This window comes from Nerophis ophidion, linkage group LG05 (genome assembly GCF_033978795.1).
Source record: "Nerophis ophidion isolate RoL-2023_Sa linkage group LG05, RoL_Noph_v1.0, whole genome shotgun sequence".
Lineage (NCBI taxonomy): Eukaryota > Metazoa > Chordata > Actinopteri > Syngnathiformes > Syngnathidae > Nerophis > Nerophis ophidion.
In genome coordinates, this window is record NC_084615.1 from 58,200,288 (window position 1) to 58,217,221 (window position 16,934).

Below are 16,934 nucleotides of genomic sequence, written 5' to 3' on the forward strand. Positions count from 1 at the left end.
GCCTTGCCTTTACCGGAACTTGCAGACGATGACGTCATAAGGGTGAGGGCTCCTTGTGCCCTTACATTGTTTATAACAGGAGCCTCCAGCAGCAAGAGCTATTCAGACCGAGAAAACGACAATTTCCCTATTAATTTGAGCGAGGATGAAAGATTCGTGGATGATGATATTGATAGCCAAGGACTAGAAAATAAAAATTAAATAAAAAATAAAGTAAAAAAAAAAAAGTCGATTGCATTGGGACGGATTCAGATGTTTTTAGACACATTTACTAGGATAATTCAGGGAAATCCCTTATCTTTCTATTGTGTTGTTAGTGTTTTAGTGAGATTAAATAGTACCTGATAGTCGGAGGGGTGTTGTACCTGATAGTCGGAGGGGTGTGTCCACGGGTGTCTTGAGGCCAGTCTCTGAGGGAAGTCGACAGCAGCTGCATGGACGGCGCAAGCTCAGCTGATCTCTGGTAAGAGGCGACTTTTTACCACTATTTTCTCACTGAAACCTGCCGGTTGACAAGTGGTCGGGAACCATGTTCGCTTGACCGCTCTGATCCTTAGTAAAGCTTCACCTCTGGGAATTTTAAACAAGGAATCATCATGTGTTTGTGTGGCTAAAGGCTAAAGCTTCCCAACTCCATCTTTCTACTTTGAATTCTCCATTATTAATTGAACAAATTGCAAAAGATTCAGCAACACAGATGTCCAGAATACTGTTTAATTGCGCGATGAAAAGAGACGACTTTTAGCCGCAAATGGTGCTGGCTAATATATCCTCTACAGTCCGTGAGCTCACGCGCACGCGTCATCATTCCGCGATGTTTTCAACAAGAAACTCCACGGGAAATTTAAAACTGCAATTTATTAAACTAAACCGGCCCTATTGGCATGTGTTGCAATGTTAATATTCCATCATTGATATATAAACTATCAGACTGCGTGGTCGGTAGTAGTGGGTTTCAGTAGGTCTTTAACACTGTTACAAATGTGCGCCACGCTGTGAACCCACACCAAAGAAGAATGACAAACACATTTCGGGAGAACATCCGCATCGTAACACAACAGAACAAATACCGAGAACCCCTTGCAGCACTAACTCTTCCGGGACACTACAATCCACAATATACACCCCCGCTACAACCAGACCCCACCCCCCACCTCAACCCCAACGCCCATCTCCCGATTTCGGAGGTCTCAAGGTTGGCATGTATGATTGTAGTCTAAAACACCACATTTGTCAATATAAACAAGTATACGATATGATAGTATAGACTTAATTTCTTGTCTCCTCGTGGGAATCATAAAAGAGCGTAAAGGGCATAGAATATATTAAAAGAGCCAAGCTGATGCAAACAGCCGCCACTTTAGCAGCACCATCTCGACACACAGCCACAAAAGCAAAACACAACAAAAAGAAAAACAAATAATGAGCAATAAATCATATTGTTCACATATTGTACGACTGCACCGTACACAGACAAATAATAACAACAAAAAACACAATTTCAACACTCATAAACACTGTGGTGACCTTTGTGGTGCGCCACGCCATCGTCTGCTGGGGTGGGGGGCCGCATGACTCTAGACACAGGAACAGACCCAATAAAGCAACCAAAAAAGCCGACTCCGTTCCAGGCTGCCCACTAGCTCTTGGCCAGTGTCCAATCCACACGGATGAGTGAGAATCCATCCAAGGAGACCATGTTGTTCAATACATGCTCAATCAACCAGGGCTCCGTGAAGCTCGTCCATCCCGACGCCAAACGCCAGCTCCTGTCTCTCCATGCGGACTCTGGTGTGAAAGAGACCCAGCAGCTGGTGTCTGGTTCTAACTTGGCCCTGGCCAAAAGGCTCTACCAAGGTGGATAAAAGTTCACCAGGATGCACCAAAAAGCACAGCAGAAGTCACGAAACGGCCACCTCTTGTTGCAAAGTCCTGTAAGGGCCAGAGCCAAATGGGTAAAAATTACATGAAAACAAGAGGGGAAACATCAAGAACACAAGCAGAAGGAGGATACAAAAGAGCACAGAGCTCCTTCAACCAGCAGCCACTACAGCAGCGCCATCTTGGGGAAAAAAATAAATATCTATATATATATATATATATATATATATATATATATATATATATATATGTAACCGGTTCGAGTCTGCGTTGTGTAGTTGCTTCGAAGATAAGAGGACTCTGTGGTTGCCTTTAGCCGAAACAGGTGGCGTATTTATTTTTACCTGTATGAAATATACAGGAAACAGTGCGGCAGCGTTAACACAGGACTCAGCAGCAAACCAATTTCCTCACGCATGTCTCAGCAACGAGTGAGGACTCAACGTCACTTCCGGAAGAAGGTAGGATTTCAAAATAAAATGACAAATTCTCCCAAAACGAACTATTTCCTAAAAAACTGATAAAATAAAAGTGACAATGGATATTATAGAGAAATCAAATAAAACGTGAGGGATTTTTGGTGGAATGCATACAATATAAGTTATATACCTGCTACATTCACCCCTCCTGAATTACACCAAAATCCTGAGCAGCTGACTGGACATTACCAGTAACACTGGGCCATACGCACGGGTTTACATTGAGATCTAATCTTCATATTCAACTTGAGAGCTACCTGACATACAGGTTTAGAGAAATCAAAGGGTTGCGCAAGCCCTAGTCCCTCCCAGAATCGTCTGGTGCCGTGTACACCAAACTACCCGGCCCACTTTACTCTAAAATCACACTTGCAAGGATACACATTAAGCACCATCTTACAGTGGCAAAGTGCAAAACAAAATACAAACAACAACACAATAGACACAATATCCCAGAAAAAAAAGAAAAACATAGTACAACTCTTCAGAACAGAATAGGGCAAGAAGGCACTCTGATTACCAACCAGATGAGTTTAAGAACCCCCCATGATAATCGGTACCTGAGCCATTGTCTCTACTAGGCGGCTGACCTTCTTAACAACCCTGCCAGCACGTGTTCTAAACACACTGCCTTTATGTGTGGATGACCGGCTTACTCGACCCCGTCCCCCAACTGGTAACATTGTGTCAAGGATAACAGTTGGGACATGGCCTGTGGCAACCCCTGACACTGTGTCTGCTGTGTCAACTGCTCGCAATGTGACTGGTTGAAACGATCGGATACTGCTGGCATCAATCACTGAAACTGAATTTGGTGTCACTGACTGTTCTATCTCTGTATCAGAAGAGTCTTGCTCCATATCAGACTGGGCAGCATCATTAGACACTTCGTCACTGGGTTGATGACTGGCGGATTCTTCAGCCCCGCTCAATACCCATGCACTCGTCCTATCCTGCGAACTCTCCCCCTCCAAAGAGTTGATGAGATCCTCCATTTGACACTCGTCCTCTGAATCATCAGGACTGTCCTCAGTTAATGAAGTGTCTCCATCAGCAGACTCCATGGGCAGAAAGCTGATGTCCAGGATAAGGTTACGATATACCACCTTTGTTTTTCCTTTGTCATCTTCCAACTTGTAGACATGAGTCTGCGGGTTGCTGTCCATGACAGTGTAGACTGTTGGTTCCCACTTGTCTGCAAGTTTCTTCTCTCCCTTTTCGCCTTTGTTGGCGAGGAGTACTCGGTCTCCCACATTCAGGTAAGTCCCCTTGACCTTCCGATTGTAACCTCTGGCTTGCTTGTCTTGTTCTCTGATAGCATGCCTTTGAGCGATACTGGCCGCTTCATGGAGGTAAGACATAAGAGATGTTACATAGCCGTTATAATCAACGACCACCGAGTCATGTAGGACCTGTTTGAACATCACATCAACGGGGAGCCTCGGAACCCGCCCAAACATGAGATGAAATGGTGCGTATCCAGTTGTTTCATGCACCGTTGCATTATATGCAAATGTCAGGGTTTGGATTTGCTGGGTCCACTTAGCTTTCTCTTTCAGTGGCAACGAACGCAACATATTCCCAAGAGTCCTGTTAAATCTCTCGGTCCCTCCGTTCCCCATGGGGTGGTAGGCTGTAGTGTGCGACTTGGAGACTCCTGATAGTTTAAGCAGTTCCGCAATGAGCTCACTCTCAAAGTTGGCTCCTTGATCTGTGTGGATGCGCCTTGGAAACCCGTATACACAGAAGACGTTATCCCATAACTTTTTGGCAACCTGCTTTGCCTGTTGGTTTGCACAGGGAAAGGGATGGGCCAACTTAGTGAAGTGATCCGTCAGGACAAGAACGTCCACTGAACGCTGCTTGCTATCCTCTGCGCTCCAGAAATCCAAGCACACAAGTTCCATTGGAGCCGAGGTCCTGATACTCTCAAGTGGAGCTCTGGCGGAAGGCTCTGGTGTCTTGGCCAGGATGCACCGCTGACAACACTTGACGTAGTCCTTAATTTGATGCTCCATTCTAGGCCAAAAGAAGCGTTGTCTTGCCAGGTGAATCGTTCTTGCCTGCCCTTGATGTCCGGCCAAGTCATGCACACCGCGCAAGGCCTTTTCTATCAGGCTCTTGGGCAACACAAACTGATGCCTCTTCTGTTTGCTCATGGAATCTCTGGCGACTCTGTAGAGCACCCCATCAATAACTTTAAGCCTCTCCCACTGTCTGATAAGGACTAGGGCACTCGTGTCCAGACCGTCCTTCTCTCGCCTTGAGGGCCGCCTCTGCCGATTGATAAATGGCATGACTCTAGAGATGCTTGGGTCAAGCTCTTGACTTTTCTGGAGCTCTTCCACGGAAAAGACAGGTAGCAGGTCGTGTCCCGGTGAAACAAGGTTCTGAATGGACTGAACCATTTCTGTCGCTCTGGACTCTGCAGCTGTACCCCAGTGGTCGTGAGAATCAAGAACAGCCTTCACAATGTCGCCATCCAGAGATGGGGGGCAACGGGATTGAGTCGCACCTCGTTTCATCCTCTTCGTCTGGTGACACTGGACTTTTAAACGGAAGATATCCTGCACTCAATGTTCTTCAAATCCATCAGATTCGGCAAGCAGATTGCTGTAGGACTCTGAGACAAGTCTATTCCCAATGGTCTTAGCAAACGGGTCCCTGCTGAGAGCGTCAGCCACTTTGTTCTTGGTTCCTGCGATGTGCTTCAGACTAAATGTGTAAGGAGCAAGCTTTGCAACCCATCGTTGTTCGCAGGCATCGAGTTTGGGTTTGGTCATTATGTATTTGAGTGGATTGTTGTCGGTCCATACTGTGAAGGAATTACCCTTCAGCCAATGGCTGAATTTGTCACACACACTCCACTTCAGCGCCAAAAACTCGAGCCGATGAGCTGGATAATTTTTTTGAGAACTGCTTAGGGTCTTACTTGCAAATGCTATGGGCCGTGCTTTACTTTCACCAGCCGGTACTTGTGACAATACTGCACCGAGCCCGTCCAAGGAAGCATCCGTCGACAGAATCAGGGGACGTGAGAAGTCGGGATGTGCGAGGACCACACAGTCCAGCAACCTCTCTTTAAGACTGACAAAGGCGACGTCACACTCTGGAGTCCAGTCATCAGGTTGGAGTTTCCTGAATGTTCCTGCCTTACCATTTATTTTTTTCCTTCCTCTTCTCTTTTGACCAGCAGTCAGAGCAAAAAGTGGTTTGGCAATGGAAGAGCAGTTGGGGATGAAATGCTGGTAGAAGAACACCATGCCCAAAAAGGATTTGATCCTTCGCACTGAAGGTGTACAGCCGTCATCCTCCATGAGATCAGACCTTGACATATTGGATATGACCTCCACCTTCGCAGGGTCCACGGCCACTCCGCTTCCATCTACGATGTGACCCAGAAACTTGACGGACGATCGCAACAGGTGACATTTTTTGGGACTTAACTTCAGGTTGTGCTGTCGCAGGCGCTGGAATACCACCTCCAGTCTCTGTAGGGCCTCCTCTTCAGTCGCTGCAAATACGAGCAAGTCATCTAGATAACATAACAGGCTACTGAAATTCAGATCCCCAAATATACACAACATCATGCGCATGAAAGCGGCCGGACTATTGCACAGTCCTTGCGGCATCCTGTTATACTCATGCAGGCCTAGCGGTGTGGTAAAGGCTGTGTATTTTTTGTCCTCTTCAGCCATGGGGATGTTGTAGAAGCCGGACGTTAAGTCCATGGTACTGAAGTAGGTATTCCCTCCCAAGGAAGCCAAGCAATCCGACTGGTGTGGAAGGGGATGGGCGTCCTTGAGTGTTCTCGCATTCAGCCAGCGGAAATCGGTGCAAATCCTCAAGTTTCCATCCTTTTTCCATACCATCACTAACGGTGAGGCATAGTCACTCACAGACTTCCGAATTATCCCTTGCTCCTCCATCTCTGTCAAGACTTGACGTAACTTGTGGTAGTGAGCGGGGGGTACTCTTCGGTAAGGAAGGCGGAATGGCCGATCATCGGTAAGTCGAATGCGGTGGACAAAGCCCTTCGCTTCACCACAGTCCATTTCGTGCTTGGAGAAGACATCGTTGTAACATTCGAGCAGCCGCACTAACTTTTCCTTTCCTGAGTAGCTAGTCTGACAGTGCTCTATGTCAAGTTTGCCAAGACCAACATCTTGTAGTCTCTGTTTGAGATCTGAAGGACTTATTGGAGTGTGGTGCTTGCCTAGTAAAGTTTTGTCAATTTGACAAGAGCCTTGGAGGAGTTCAAAATCTTCCACAGCTAAGCAAGGGGACACATCTGCAAGCTTACAGTTTCTCTTCAGTGTAACTGGTCTATCAGACAAGTTGGTGACCTTCATGGGGACCCACCTATCACCCCACAGAGGTGTCACAACACGGCCAATCATTATGTTACGTGGCATGGACCTGGATGAGGTCGGCTCAACCAGCACAGTGCTTCCTGGTGACATAGCCGTATCGTTAGGCAACTTGCCCCAGACGAGGTGTTCTTGCATCGCTAAAAGAGTTACTGACTGCTTGAGCTTGACTGTGCCTATCTTTTCTGGTAACTCCTCACCCCTCCAACGAGATGTATTCGCCATGAGGTCCAAGAATTGTTCACCCTCTGGGGATGACAAGGGACTGCAAACAGAGATAAGACGCCAGTAATCATCACTTGCCTTCAACTGGTGCATGAGAAACTTGATCACATTTGTACCGATGATGAGATCATCTCGCTGGCCTGGCACCACCAGAACTGGAACGATACAGCTAATCCCATACACCTTCAGTTCGACCTCATACATACACTTCGGTTTAGTGAGTTTTCCTCCACACCCAATTAAAACCACTGCCTGTGTCATCGGTCTTGGTCCTAACAAGATTTTTTCACTCAGCATCTTTCCTTCTGCTTCTTCACTGAAAGTACAGGCCATAGAACCTGAATCAAGCATTCCTTGCATCTGGAACATATTATTCACATTGACTGAAGTGTAAAATAGTTCATCATATGGCTCAACTCTATGCGTGTTCTGTGCTATTATCTTCACACCAGCCGGTGCTGCACTGCACACTTCCAAATAGCACTGTTCTAATTTACTGTCACTTTTGAGGGATTGATTGTCCTCACCCACACGTCCCCCCTCCCAATGCGGGTCAGTTAGTTTAAACCTTGCTGCTCCTGAGGTGGATGTCTAATGTGATCCTCCCGCACGGGAGTGTAGTTTGGACATTCTCTCTTGAAATGGCCAGGGTTAAAGCAAGACAAACACAAGTGGTCCCGCCTGCAGTGCACTAGAGTGGTGTGTTCCACAGACTTGCACACCTTGCAGGGTTTTCTCTGTGACTGGTCAAACGGGCGCTGTCTGTACATTGGCTGATTTTTCAGAGCCAGCGCCTGGCTGTTCTGGGCGAGTGTGCGGTCAAGCAGGCCAATCAGAGTCTTTAGACAATTATCATCAACCTGAGGAGTAAAGTTGGCCCTCACTTCGGTCTGGACAGGAGGCAACTCTGGGTAGCTATGTGTAGACACTTCCTCAGACACAGGTGTTTGGATATGAGCGGCCACATGTTTTACTGGTGCAAGACAGTTTGTTCTGGCGTTCAGCTGTTCTCTCATGTCAATGTGATAGCGGTCAACGTGCTCCTGTATTTCACCAGCAGTCCATTTATCTGGCGCTTTGAACCGCAGTACTGCAGCAAGGGAGGGATCTGGACAATATTTGACAAACATCATTGTTACCTCTCGACGGGGATCATCAATATGTCGCCCCTGCCTGCTCAAGCCCTCCTCGGCTGCATCAACAGCTTTGTTAAGGCGGATCCAGTATTCGACTGGGTTCTCTCCTGCTAGAGGCACAGTGCTATAAAAGTCTGCAAGAGGCATACTGGAACATGACACACCACTAAAATGCTGTTTCAGTAAGTCAGTAATAACTTTTGGGTTCTCATGAGGCATCAGTGATGGATTGCTACGGAGTGTTATCTTTACAATGTCTCTAGCTTTTCCCATCAACTTAGACAACATCTCCTGATGTTGCTCTTCTAGACGTATGTTCCTTTTTCTCAAGTATGTGTCCATGAGTTCTTCCCATTCATGTACCGAGAGCTTGTCGGACCCATCCCCTCTGTACACAGGAGGCTCTCTCACATCGGACTGCATGACTAATTTCACACCAGTCAGGTTAAGCGTGGAGTCAACGAGCGACTGGCCTGCACCTGAGTTCTGAACTCGTGCTTGAGTCCCCTCAATCGTCTGACTCTCTCCCTTTAACTGAGCTGATATAGATTGTCCTACTTGCTGGGCGATGTGTGTGATGAGGTCACTCAAAGCTGGGTCACTCCTGTCTGGGATGGTTGAAAGAGAAAAAGTCGGTCCATGGGTAATGGGTGTGTGAACAGGTAGACAGGTGGGAGTAAAAGCTGGGGAAGCTACATTGCCTGGGGCATTAACTGAATGGGTGGAGCTGAGAGCTGGTGATCCCACAACACCTGCACTTGGGACTGAAGATTCAGACAGCCGCACCCCCCTCCCAAAACCAGCAACGTGAGAATTAAACATATGTGCCCCCCTCCCAAAACCAGAAATTGGAGTATTAAACAGCTGTGCCCCCCTCCCGAAACCAGAATCAACAGTTCGGACAGATGTCCCATTGACAAAATTGGATTCCATCTTTTCTTATCAAAATAGTTTGGTTAATGTCAACAAAAGTAAAACAAATATATATATATATAACCATTGAATTACATTAATAAATGGAAAGTGTTTTTTTTTCTCTTCTTATCTTTCACTTGACACTTCTTTCTTTTTTTTTTTTCACAAAAAAAAATTCCTTTTTAACTTTCCATTCTTTGTAAATAAAGATAAATAATACCAAATCTCCCTTTTTACTGGGACAAAGTCACTTCAATGAAACCCTCTTTAAGAAACCTTAATTTGTTGTTGTTGTTGTTGTGACTGACGTTCAACAACCTCCGGTGATCAAACTGGTGTTGATCCACGATGTCATCCGGGTCACGGCACCAATGTAACCGGTTCGAGTCTGCGTTGTGTAGTTGCTTCGAAGATAAGAGGACTCTGTGGTTGCCTTTAGCCGAAACAGGTGGCGTATTTATTTTTACCTGTATGAAATATACAGGAAACAGTGCGGCAGCGTTAACACAGGACTCAGCAGCAAACCAATTTCCTCACGCATGCCTCAGCAACGAGTGAGGACTCAACGTCACTTCCGGAAGAAGGTAGGATTTCAAAATAAAATGACAAATTCTCCCAAAACGAACTATTTCCTAAAAAACTGATAAAATAAAAGTGACAATGGATATTATAGAGAAATCAAATAAAACGTGAGGGATTTTTGGTGGAATGCATACAATATAAGTTATATACCTGCTACATATATATATAGTATTTCCTTGAATTACTGCCGGGTCAAACTCGTTTCGCAAAATAATTAGCGAATGCTTAGTGTTACTGTGTTGCTGAATCTTTGGCAATTTGTTCAATTAATAATGGAGAAGTCAAAGTAGAAAGATGGAGGCAGGAAGCGATGTATTGCAGCTGCCTTTAGCAACACAAACACAGCCAGTGTTTCCTTGTTTATAATTCCCGAAGATGAAGCTTTACTATGGAACAGAGCGGTCAAGTGAACATGGATCCCGACCACATGTCAACCGGCAGGTTTCGGTGAGAAAATTGTTGTAATAAGTCGGCTCTTACCGTAGTTATGAGCGGAGCTTACGTCCTCCTGCAGCTGTGTGGCTTTTCTCAGAGACACTGGCGGTCACCACACCCGTGGCCACACCCCTCTGACTTTCAGGTACCATATAATCTCACTAAAACACTAGTAACACAATAAGCAGATAAGGGATTTTCCAGAATGATCCTAGTAAATGTGTCTAATAACATCTGAATCGCTCCCACTGCCCTCGCCTTTTTTTTTCTTTCCAGTCCTTCGCTCAAATTAATGGGGAAATTGACGCTTTCTTGGTCCGAATCGTTCTAGCTGCTGGTGTCCATGATTGTAAACAATGTGAGGATGTAAGGAGCTCTACAACCAGTCGCACATAGTCTGCTACTTCCGGTACAGGCAAGGCTTTTTTATTAGCGACCAAAAGTTGCGAACTTTATCGTGGATGTTCTCTACTAAATCCTATCAGCAAAAATATGGCAATATCGCAAAATGATCAAGTATGACACATAGAATGGACCTGCTATCCCCGTTTGAATAAGAACATCTCATTTCAGTAGGCCTTTAAAAAAAAAATACAGTTCCCCTTTAATTTAATGAATTATTGTGACCACTAAGTGTCGCCAAAAACACAACATGAACCCCACTTCAGAAGCATACATCTTTTACAGGTTTAGTGTATGGCTATCATTTACGTAGACCCCAACTTAAACAAGTTATTCGGGTGTTACCATTTAGTGGTTAATTGTACGAAATATGTACTGAACTGTGCAATCTACAAATAAAAGTTTCAATCAATCAAAGTAACTTGTTCTCTCACTAAGTTCACTTGATCAAAGCTTTTTCCAAATTATTACTATTTAATAAAATGTACTATATGAGTCCTGCTGATGTCGTATGGGATTAATATCGGTATCGTCAAACACTCCAAGCTGAGCGTTGATCAATCTCTGGTGAAGCATTAGGTCAAAGTTCAGTCTTTTGTTCCAGGAGTTATGGTTTAAGTGGTAAACATTAAACTAAATCATCATGCAACCTTGAAAATCAGAGCATTTATTTCATTGTTGTCATGTCGTACAGAAAAACTGTTTCCCATGTGTTTGTATAACTTGTATTTCCATCAAATCACGCCCCTTCAGTATTATTGTTATTTTCAGGCAAGTTTGTTCCATCTAAGTAAGAAACAACAGAGTTTAGAGACCCCTGTGGGAATTTTTTTCTGTAATGGACATGTCGTAGCGCGGGCTTGGCTGTAGGGTGCAGTAAAGCACAATACATTGTGTGCTTTCTCTTGTGTCTTTTGACTTTCTAAAGCAAACTTTAAAAATGTTTCAATTTCATGCATATTTAAAGTGTATTGTGCAAATATATAGTTTACAGATGAACAATATGACAAAACTAAGTTTCTGGATTTTCTTTTTTTTTTTGCTGAATTTCCCCAAGGGATCAATAAAGTACTTTCTATTCTATTCTATTCTATTCTATTCTATTCTATTCTATTCTTTCAGACAGGTAATTCTAAAGTGGAATGAAATAATTGATGAGAAATCACTCCCTAATTAAATTGGGCATACAAGAAACATTTGCCTGTTGGTCATCAGTAAATAAAGTGTGTACATGCACCATCAAAGCAACTGTTCAAATGTTTTTCCTAAACACTGATCCCATTGCATACTTAATAAATATACATTAAAAGATTAATTTCAACCACTGTACCTTGAACATTTGATGACAGCCCAAACTTTCTAAAATTTGACTGCATGCCATGAATAATAATCATTTATATAAGCAGTGTCAAACGTAAGGCCCGAGGGTCGGATCAGGCCCGCAAACAAGTTTTATCCGGCCTGCGGAAAGAGTTTGCTAGGTATAAAAATCAACCTGACATTTTTGAATGAAAGAAACAGCTGTTTTGAATGTGTCCACTAGATGTCGCAATAGCAATTCTTTGTATCTTTGTAGATGATGCAACATGTGTACAAAATAAACCACATGATGTTAGTAAATCAGTCAAGGAAAATGATCAAACTACATAAATAACATACTGTAATTATATTTTTATATCATTTTATCTTCATAAATTGAAAATGAACACCAATGACTGGACTGATGAACAGTATCACATAATTTGTATATATATATATATTTATATATATCTGTCTTGATTGGATTATCCAGAGAATAGTGCTCGATACCGTGGTAGAGCGCAATATGTAGGTGTGGGAAAAAATCACAAGACTACTTCATCTCTACAGATCTGTTTCATGAGGGGTTCCCTCAATCATCAGGAGATTTTAATGGAAGCATCTGACACGTACGTAGGATTAACCGAAGGAGCGTTCAAAACAAGATGGAATAATCACCACGCCTCCTTTAGAAACCAGACTTTGCAGAATTCTACAGAACTCAGCAAACACATTTGGAACCTCAAAGACAATAATGTTGAATATTCAATAACATGGCAAATTCTTGCATCCAGCACACCTTACAACAGTGGTAATAAAAGATGCAACCTATGCTTAAAAGAGAAACTGTTTATTATATATCATCCAGATCTATCATCTCTCAACAAGCGCAGTGAAATCATTTCAACATGCCGCCATAGACGGAAACACCTCCTAGGTAACACATGAGCCAATCACCACCCCCCTACGCCTGCTTGTACCCACCCACTCTGTGCCCTATATAAACCATTGTATGTGAATGCTTCCATTAAAATCTCCTGATGATTGAGGGAACCCCTCATGAAACAGATCTGTAGAGATGAAGTAGTCTTGGGATTTTTTCCCACACCTACATATATTTATATATATATATATATAATTAACCACAATTGGTAATTGTAAAAAAAAGAAAACAACAACAACATTATGATTTGTACAATTTCAGAATGTGCTTGTTCTATTTTCAAACAAAGAAAACAATCTAAAGTTGTTTTTATTTTTAAGTTATCGTGCCATGATTTTACCAATGCAGCCCACTTGGGAGTCATTTCTTCACCATGTGGCCCCCCATCTAAAATTAGTTTGACACCTCTGATTTAAATCCTTCAGAAATGTTATAATTTTCTACACGTTTGTCTTACTTATCTCGAAAAACTCTAAACAATTTATTTAGATTCCACACTTTATTTGTGTCCCTGGTTTTCACTCAGTCCTGGTACCCTAACATGTTATCACACATGAGCCCCTTTGAAGAAGTCCCTGTAGTCACAAAGTCTACAGGATGTGGGAGTGGACCTCTGCAGGCCATGGGAAGGCCAAAAATAAGTATGTTTTCTGAACATTCATGTGTATTCCAACCACACTTATTTTTGTGTCATATGTGTATGTTATGTTATGTCATGTTATGGGCTAATAGACATACTTAGTTCAGTATTTGTATTATCACATTTGAAGTTGGAAAAAAAATTGAAATTTTATTTTGAGAGCATTACGACAAGCAAACAGCACCAATTCAGTGGAATGACTCATTTAGGGCCTGGTCTACTGAATGTGTGTGTGTACTAGGGTTGTATGGTATATTGGTATTGGTATAGTATCACGATACTAATGAATCATATAACTCCATCCTTGTCCGCAATAATTGTCGTTCTGCTTTTCCTCCCTACAGCAACACGGCGGTCGGCGGATAATAGCCGGGAAATACCAGCATAGCGAGCGCAAAAAAGTGACGGCTCCCAGAGTGTTATCCGGCGTCATATAGAAATATATTTTGTGTTCATTGTGGGGGGCATCGCAAATTAATCAAAAAAATAAATAAATAACGGTTTGAATTGGTCCAGGTTATCGGGGACTGTTATTACTGACGGACAGGTGTCGCGGTGTGACTGCAGCCAGGCACGTAAGAAAACCCTCGTCTCCATGGCAACGTCTCTGTCGCTTTCACTCATTTGTCGCTTTTCCACTAACGCAGGGGTAGGCAACTCAGAATGTTGAAAGAGCCATTTTGGACCCAAATAACACAACGCTGTCAAGCGCCATTCATATAAAATTCATATAAAAATTCATATAAAATTCATATAAAATTCATATAAAATTTGCCGGCGAACTAACATTAAAACTGACATATTAAGGTGGGGGCCGCAAAATAACGGCTGCCATAAACCTTTAAAAATAGCGTTGATGTAGTTGACGTAGTATCTACGTATATACAATGAAACATCTATCTATCTGTTCAGCTATTTTATTGTATCTGATCTTGGCTACCTTTGTCAGGTGGGTAACTTCAGTGATTGATTGATTGATTGATTGATACTTTTATTAGTAGATTGCACAGTTCAGTACATATTCCGTACAATTGACCACTAAATGGTAACACCCGAATAAGTTTTTCAACTTGTTTAAGTCGGGGTCCACGTTAATCAATTCATGGTGTCTAGTAAAGCTACATTAAATGTAGACTAGCTTGTAACTTAGCTCACTACATTTTCCAAGCAGCCAACACTATGGCTTCTACTGGACTTACAGCAGCCACGACAGCAGAGTTAGAGAGCAGAGAGAGGAGGGGGATGGCAGCCGGAGACAGCACACCTGTACACATTGTTCTAATTGAGACACCACTAATCACGGCTCTTCCTGCTTTGACAATATGGGAGGACTAAAAAGACACACACACACATACACACACACACTGAAGTGAGGCAGATTCCTATGCTGTCAGTGGATATAAACAGAGTGAAACTGCGCACAGCCATCTTCTGTCATTGAACTTCCTGCAACGTTAAACAGCTTCTGAGTCCTCACATACTCACCCCTCTGTTTAATATCCCCAATACCAGGGGTCGGCAACCCGCATGCGGCTCTTTGATCACTCTGGTGTGGCTCAGCTGTAAACTTGCAGACCTTCCCGAATTTACCGGAGGTTTTCTGACCTCACTGCCTTTCCTTGAAATTGTCTGAGGTTTGCTTACTGCGATTTTCACCCGGACAGCAACATTGAGGGCGGGCTGTGATGGGGACACCATTAACATCATTTTAAACATGCCGTTGTGCCCGCTGTTACACAGTACTATGTGCATGCCGGCCGGTCACGTATTGAGTGATACCTCTATTTTAATCGTCAAGCGATTGCAAGGCATACGTGTTCAACAGCCATGCAGGTTACACTGAGGGTTGTGATATAAACAACTTTAACACTCTTACTAATATGCGCCACACTGTGAACCCACACCAAACAAGAATGACAAACACATTTCGGTAAAACATCCGCACTGTAACACAACATAAACACAACATAACAAATACCCAGAATCCCATGCAACCCTGACTCTTCCAGGCTACATTATACACCCTGCTAGCGCCAAACCCCGTCCACCTCAACCACGCAGGAGGGGGTGGGGAGGTGGTGGGTTGGTGCTAGTGTGGTGTATAATGTAGCCTGGAAGAGTCAGGGTTGCATGGGATTCTAGGTATTTGTTATGTTGTGTTTATATTGTGTTACAGTGCGAATGTTTTCCAAACATTTATTTGTCATTCTTGTTTGGTGTGGGTTCACAGTGTGGCGCATATTTGTAACAGTGTTAAAGTTGTTTAAACTGGCACCCTCAGTGTGACCTGTATGGCTGTTGAACAAGAATGCCTTGCAGTCGCATGTGTGCGTCTGTTGAAGCCGCATACAACACGTGACCTGACTGGTAAGCTGTTAGTGCAAATTGTGGAGGGCACTAAAGAAAGTGCCATCGTAGCACGCCCTTGTTTTTGTTGATTGGGTATTACTCAGCCGACGTCCGAGGGAATAGTCACCCTGCGAGTCTCCCGGACAAATCGGAAGGAATTGTATGCGTGATGCTAATAAGGGGCATTCATATAAAACTCCCTGGCTGCACAAACATCAAATCTTCATACTTAATTGCGGGCCGCGTGTCTGAGACCCCTGGTTTATACATAGCACAAAGCAAAAAAAAACTATGTATACAGTGTTATTTTATTATAAATTTCAAGAGTTTTGTGGCTCCCGTTATTTTCTTTATTTTGTGAAACAGGTCAAAATGGCTCTTTGAGTGGTAAAGGTTGCCGACCCCTGCCCGATACGGCTCTTTTTTAATTATGTAATATACAACTGTGATTTATATGGTCTTGATTATAATATACAAGGGTGATTCAAAAATCATCATGCATTATTTCAGAACTAAAGCATTGTAATAGAATGAATCAATGGTCATTTGATACAGGAGTGTCATTGTTGTGGTCATGTAGTCATGTCGTCATGTAAATGCAGCTGCTAGACTTTTGACAAGAACAAGAAAGTTTGATCATATTACGCCTATACTGGCTCACCTGCACTGGCTTCCTGTGCGCTTAAGATTATATTTTAAGGTTTTACTACTTACGTATAAAATACTAAACGGTCTACATCCATCCTATCTTGCTGATTGTATTGTACCATATGTCCCGGCAAGAAATTTGCATTTTAAGAACTCTGGCTTGTTAGTGTTTCCCAGACCCCAAAAACAGTCTGCGGGCTATAGAGCATTTTCTATTCGGGCTCCAGTACTCTGGAATGCCTTCCTGGTAACAGTTAGAGATGCTACCTCCGTAGAAGCATTTAAGTCCCATCTTAAAACTCAATGTATACGCTAGCCTTTAAATAGACCCCCCTTTTAGACCAGTTGATCTGCCGTCTCTCTTTTCTGCTCAGCCCCCCTCTCCTGCGTGGAGAGGTAATTAGGTGACCACAGATGACACGCTAGCTGTTCAAAGTCGGGAACCGGGGTGGACCATTCCTCTGTGCATCAGTTGTGGACGTCTCTGCACTTCTGACCGTCTCCACTCAAGATGATTCCCTGCTGGCCCCACTATTGACTGGACTCTCATGCTATTTACTAGATCCACTCGATGTCCATTGCCGTGGTCCCCAAAGGGGATGGGGTGGGGGTGGGGTGGGGTGTGAATAA

The 16,934-nt window shown here is 43.5% G+C and overlaps 1 protein-coding gene across 1 annotated transcript; it reads right to left on the reverse strand.

Moving 5' to 3' along the window:
• Positions 1-2,187: 2,187 nt before the first annotated feature.
• LOC133553427 (uncharacterized) lies at positions 2,188-4,885 on the reverse strand. Its single transcript, XM_061901621.1, has 2 exons — positions 2,491-4,885; positions 2,188-2,398 (listed from the first exon to the last, which is right to left on the reverse strand). Exon 1 carries the CDS (start codon positions 4,883-4,885, stop codon positions 2,894-2,896), a length of 1,992 nt encoding a protein of 663 aa, XP_061757605.1. The 3' UTR covers positions 2,188-2,398; positions 2,491-2,893.
• Between the last annotated feature and the right edge of the window lie 12,049 nt (positions 4,886-16,934).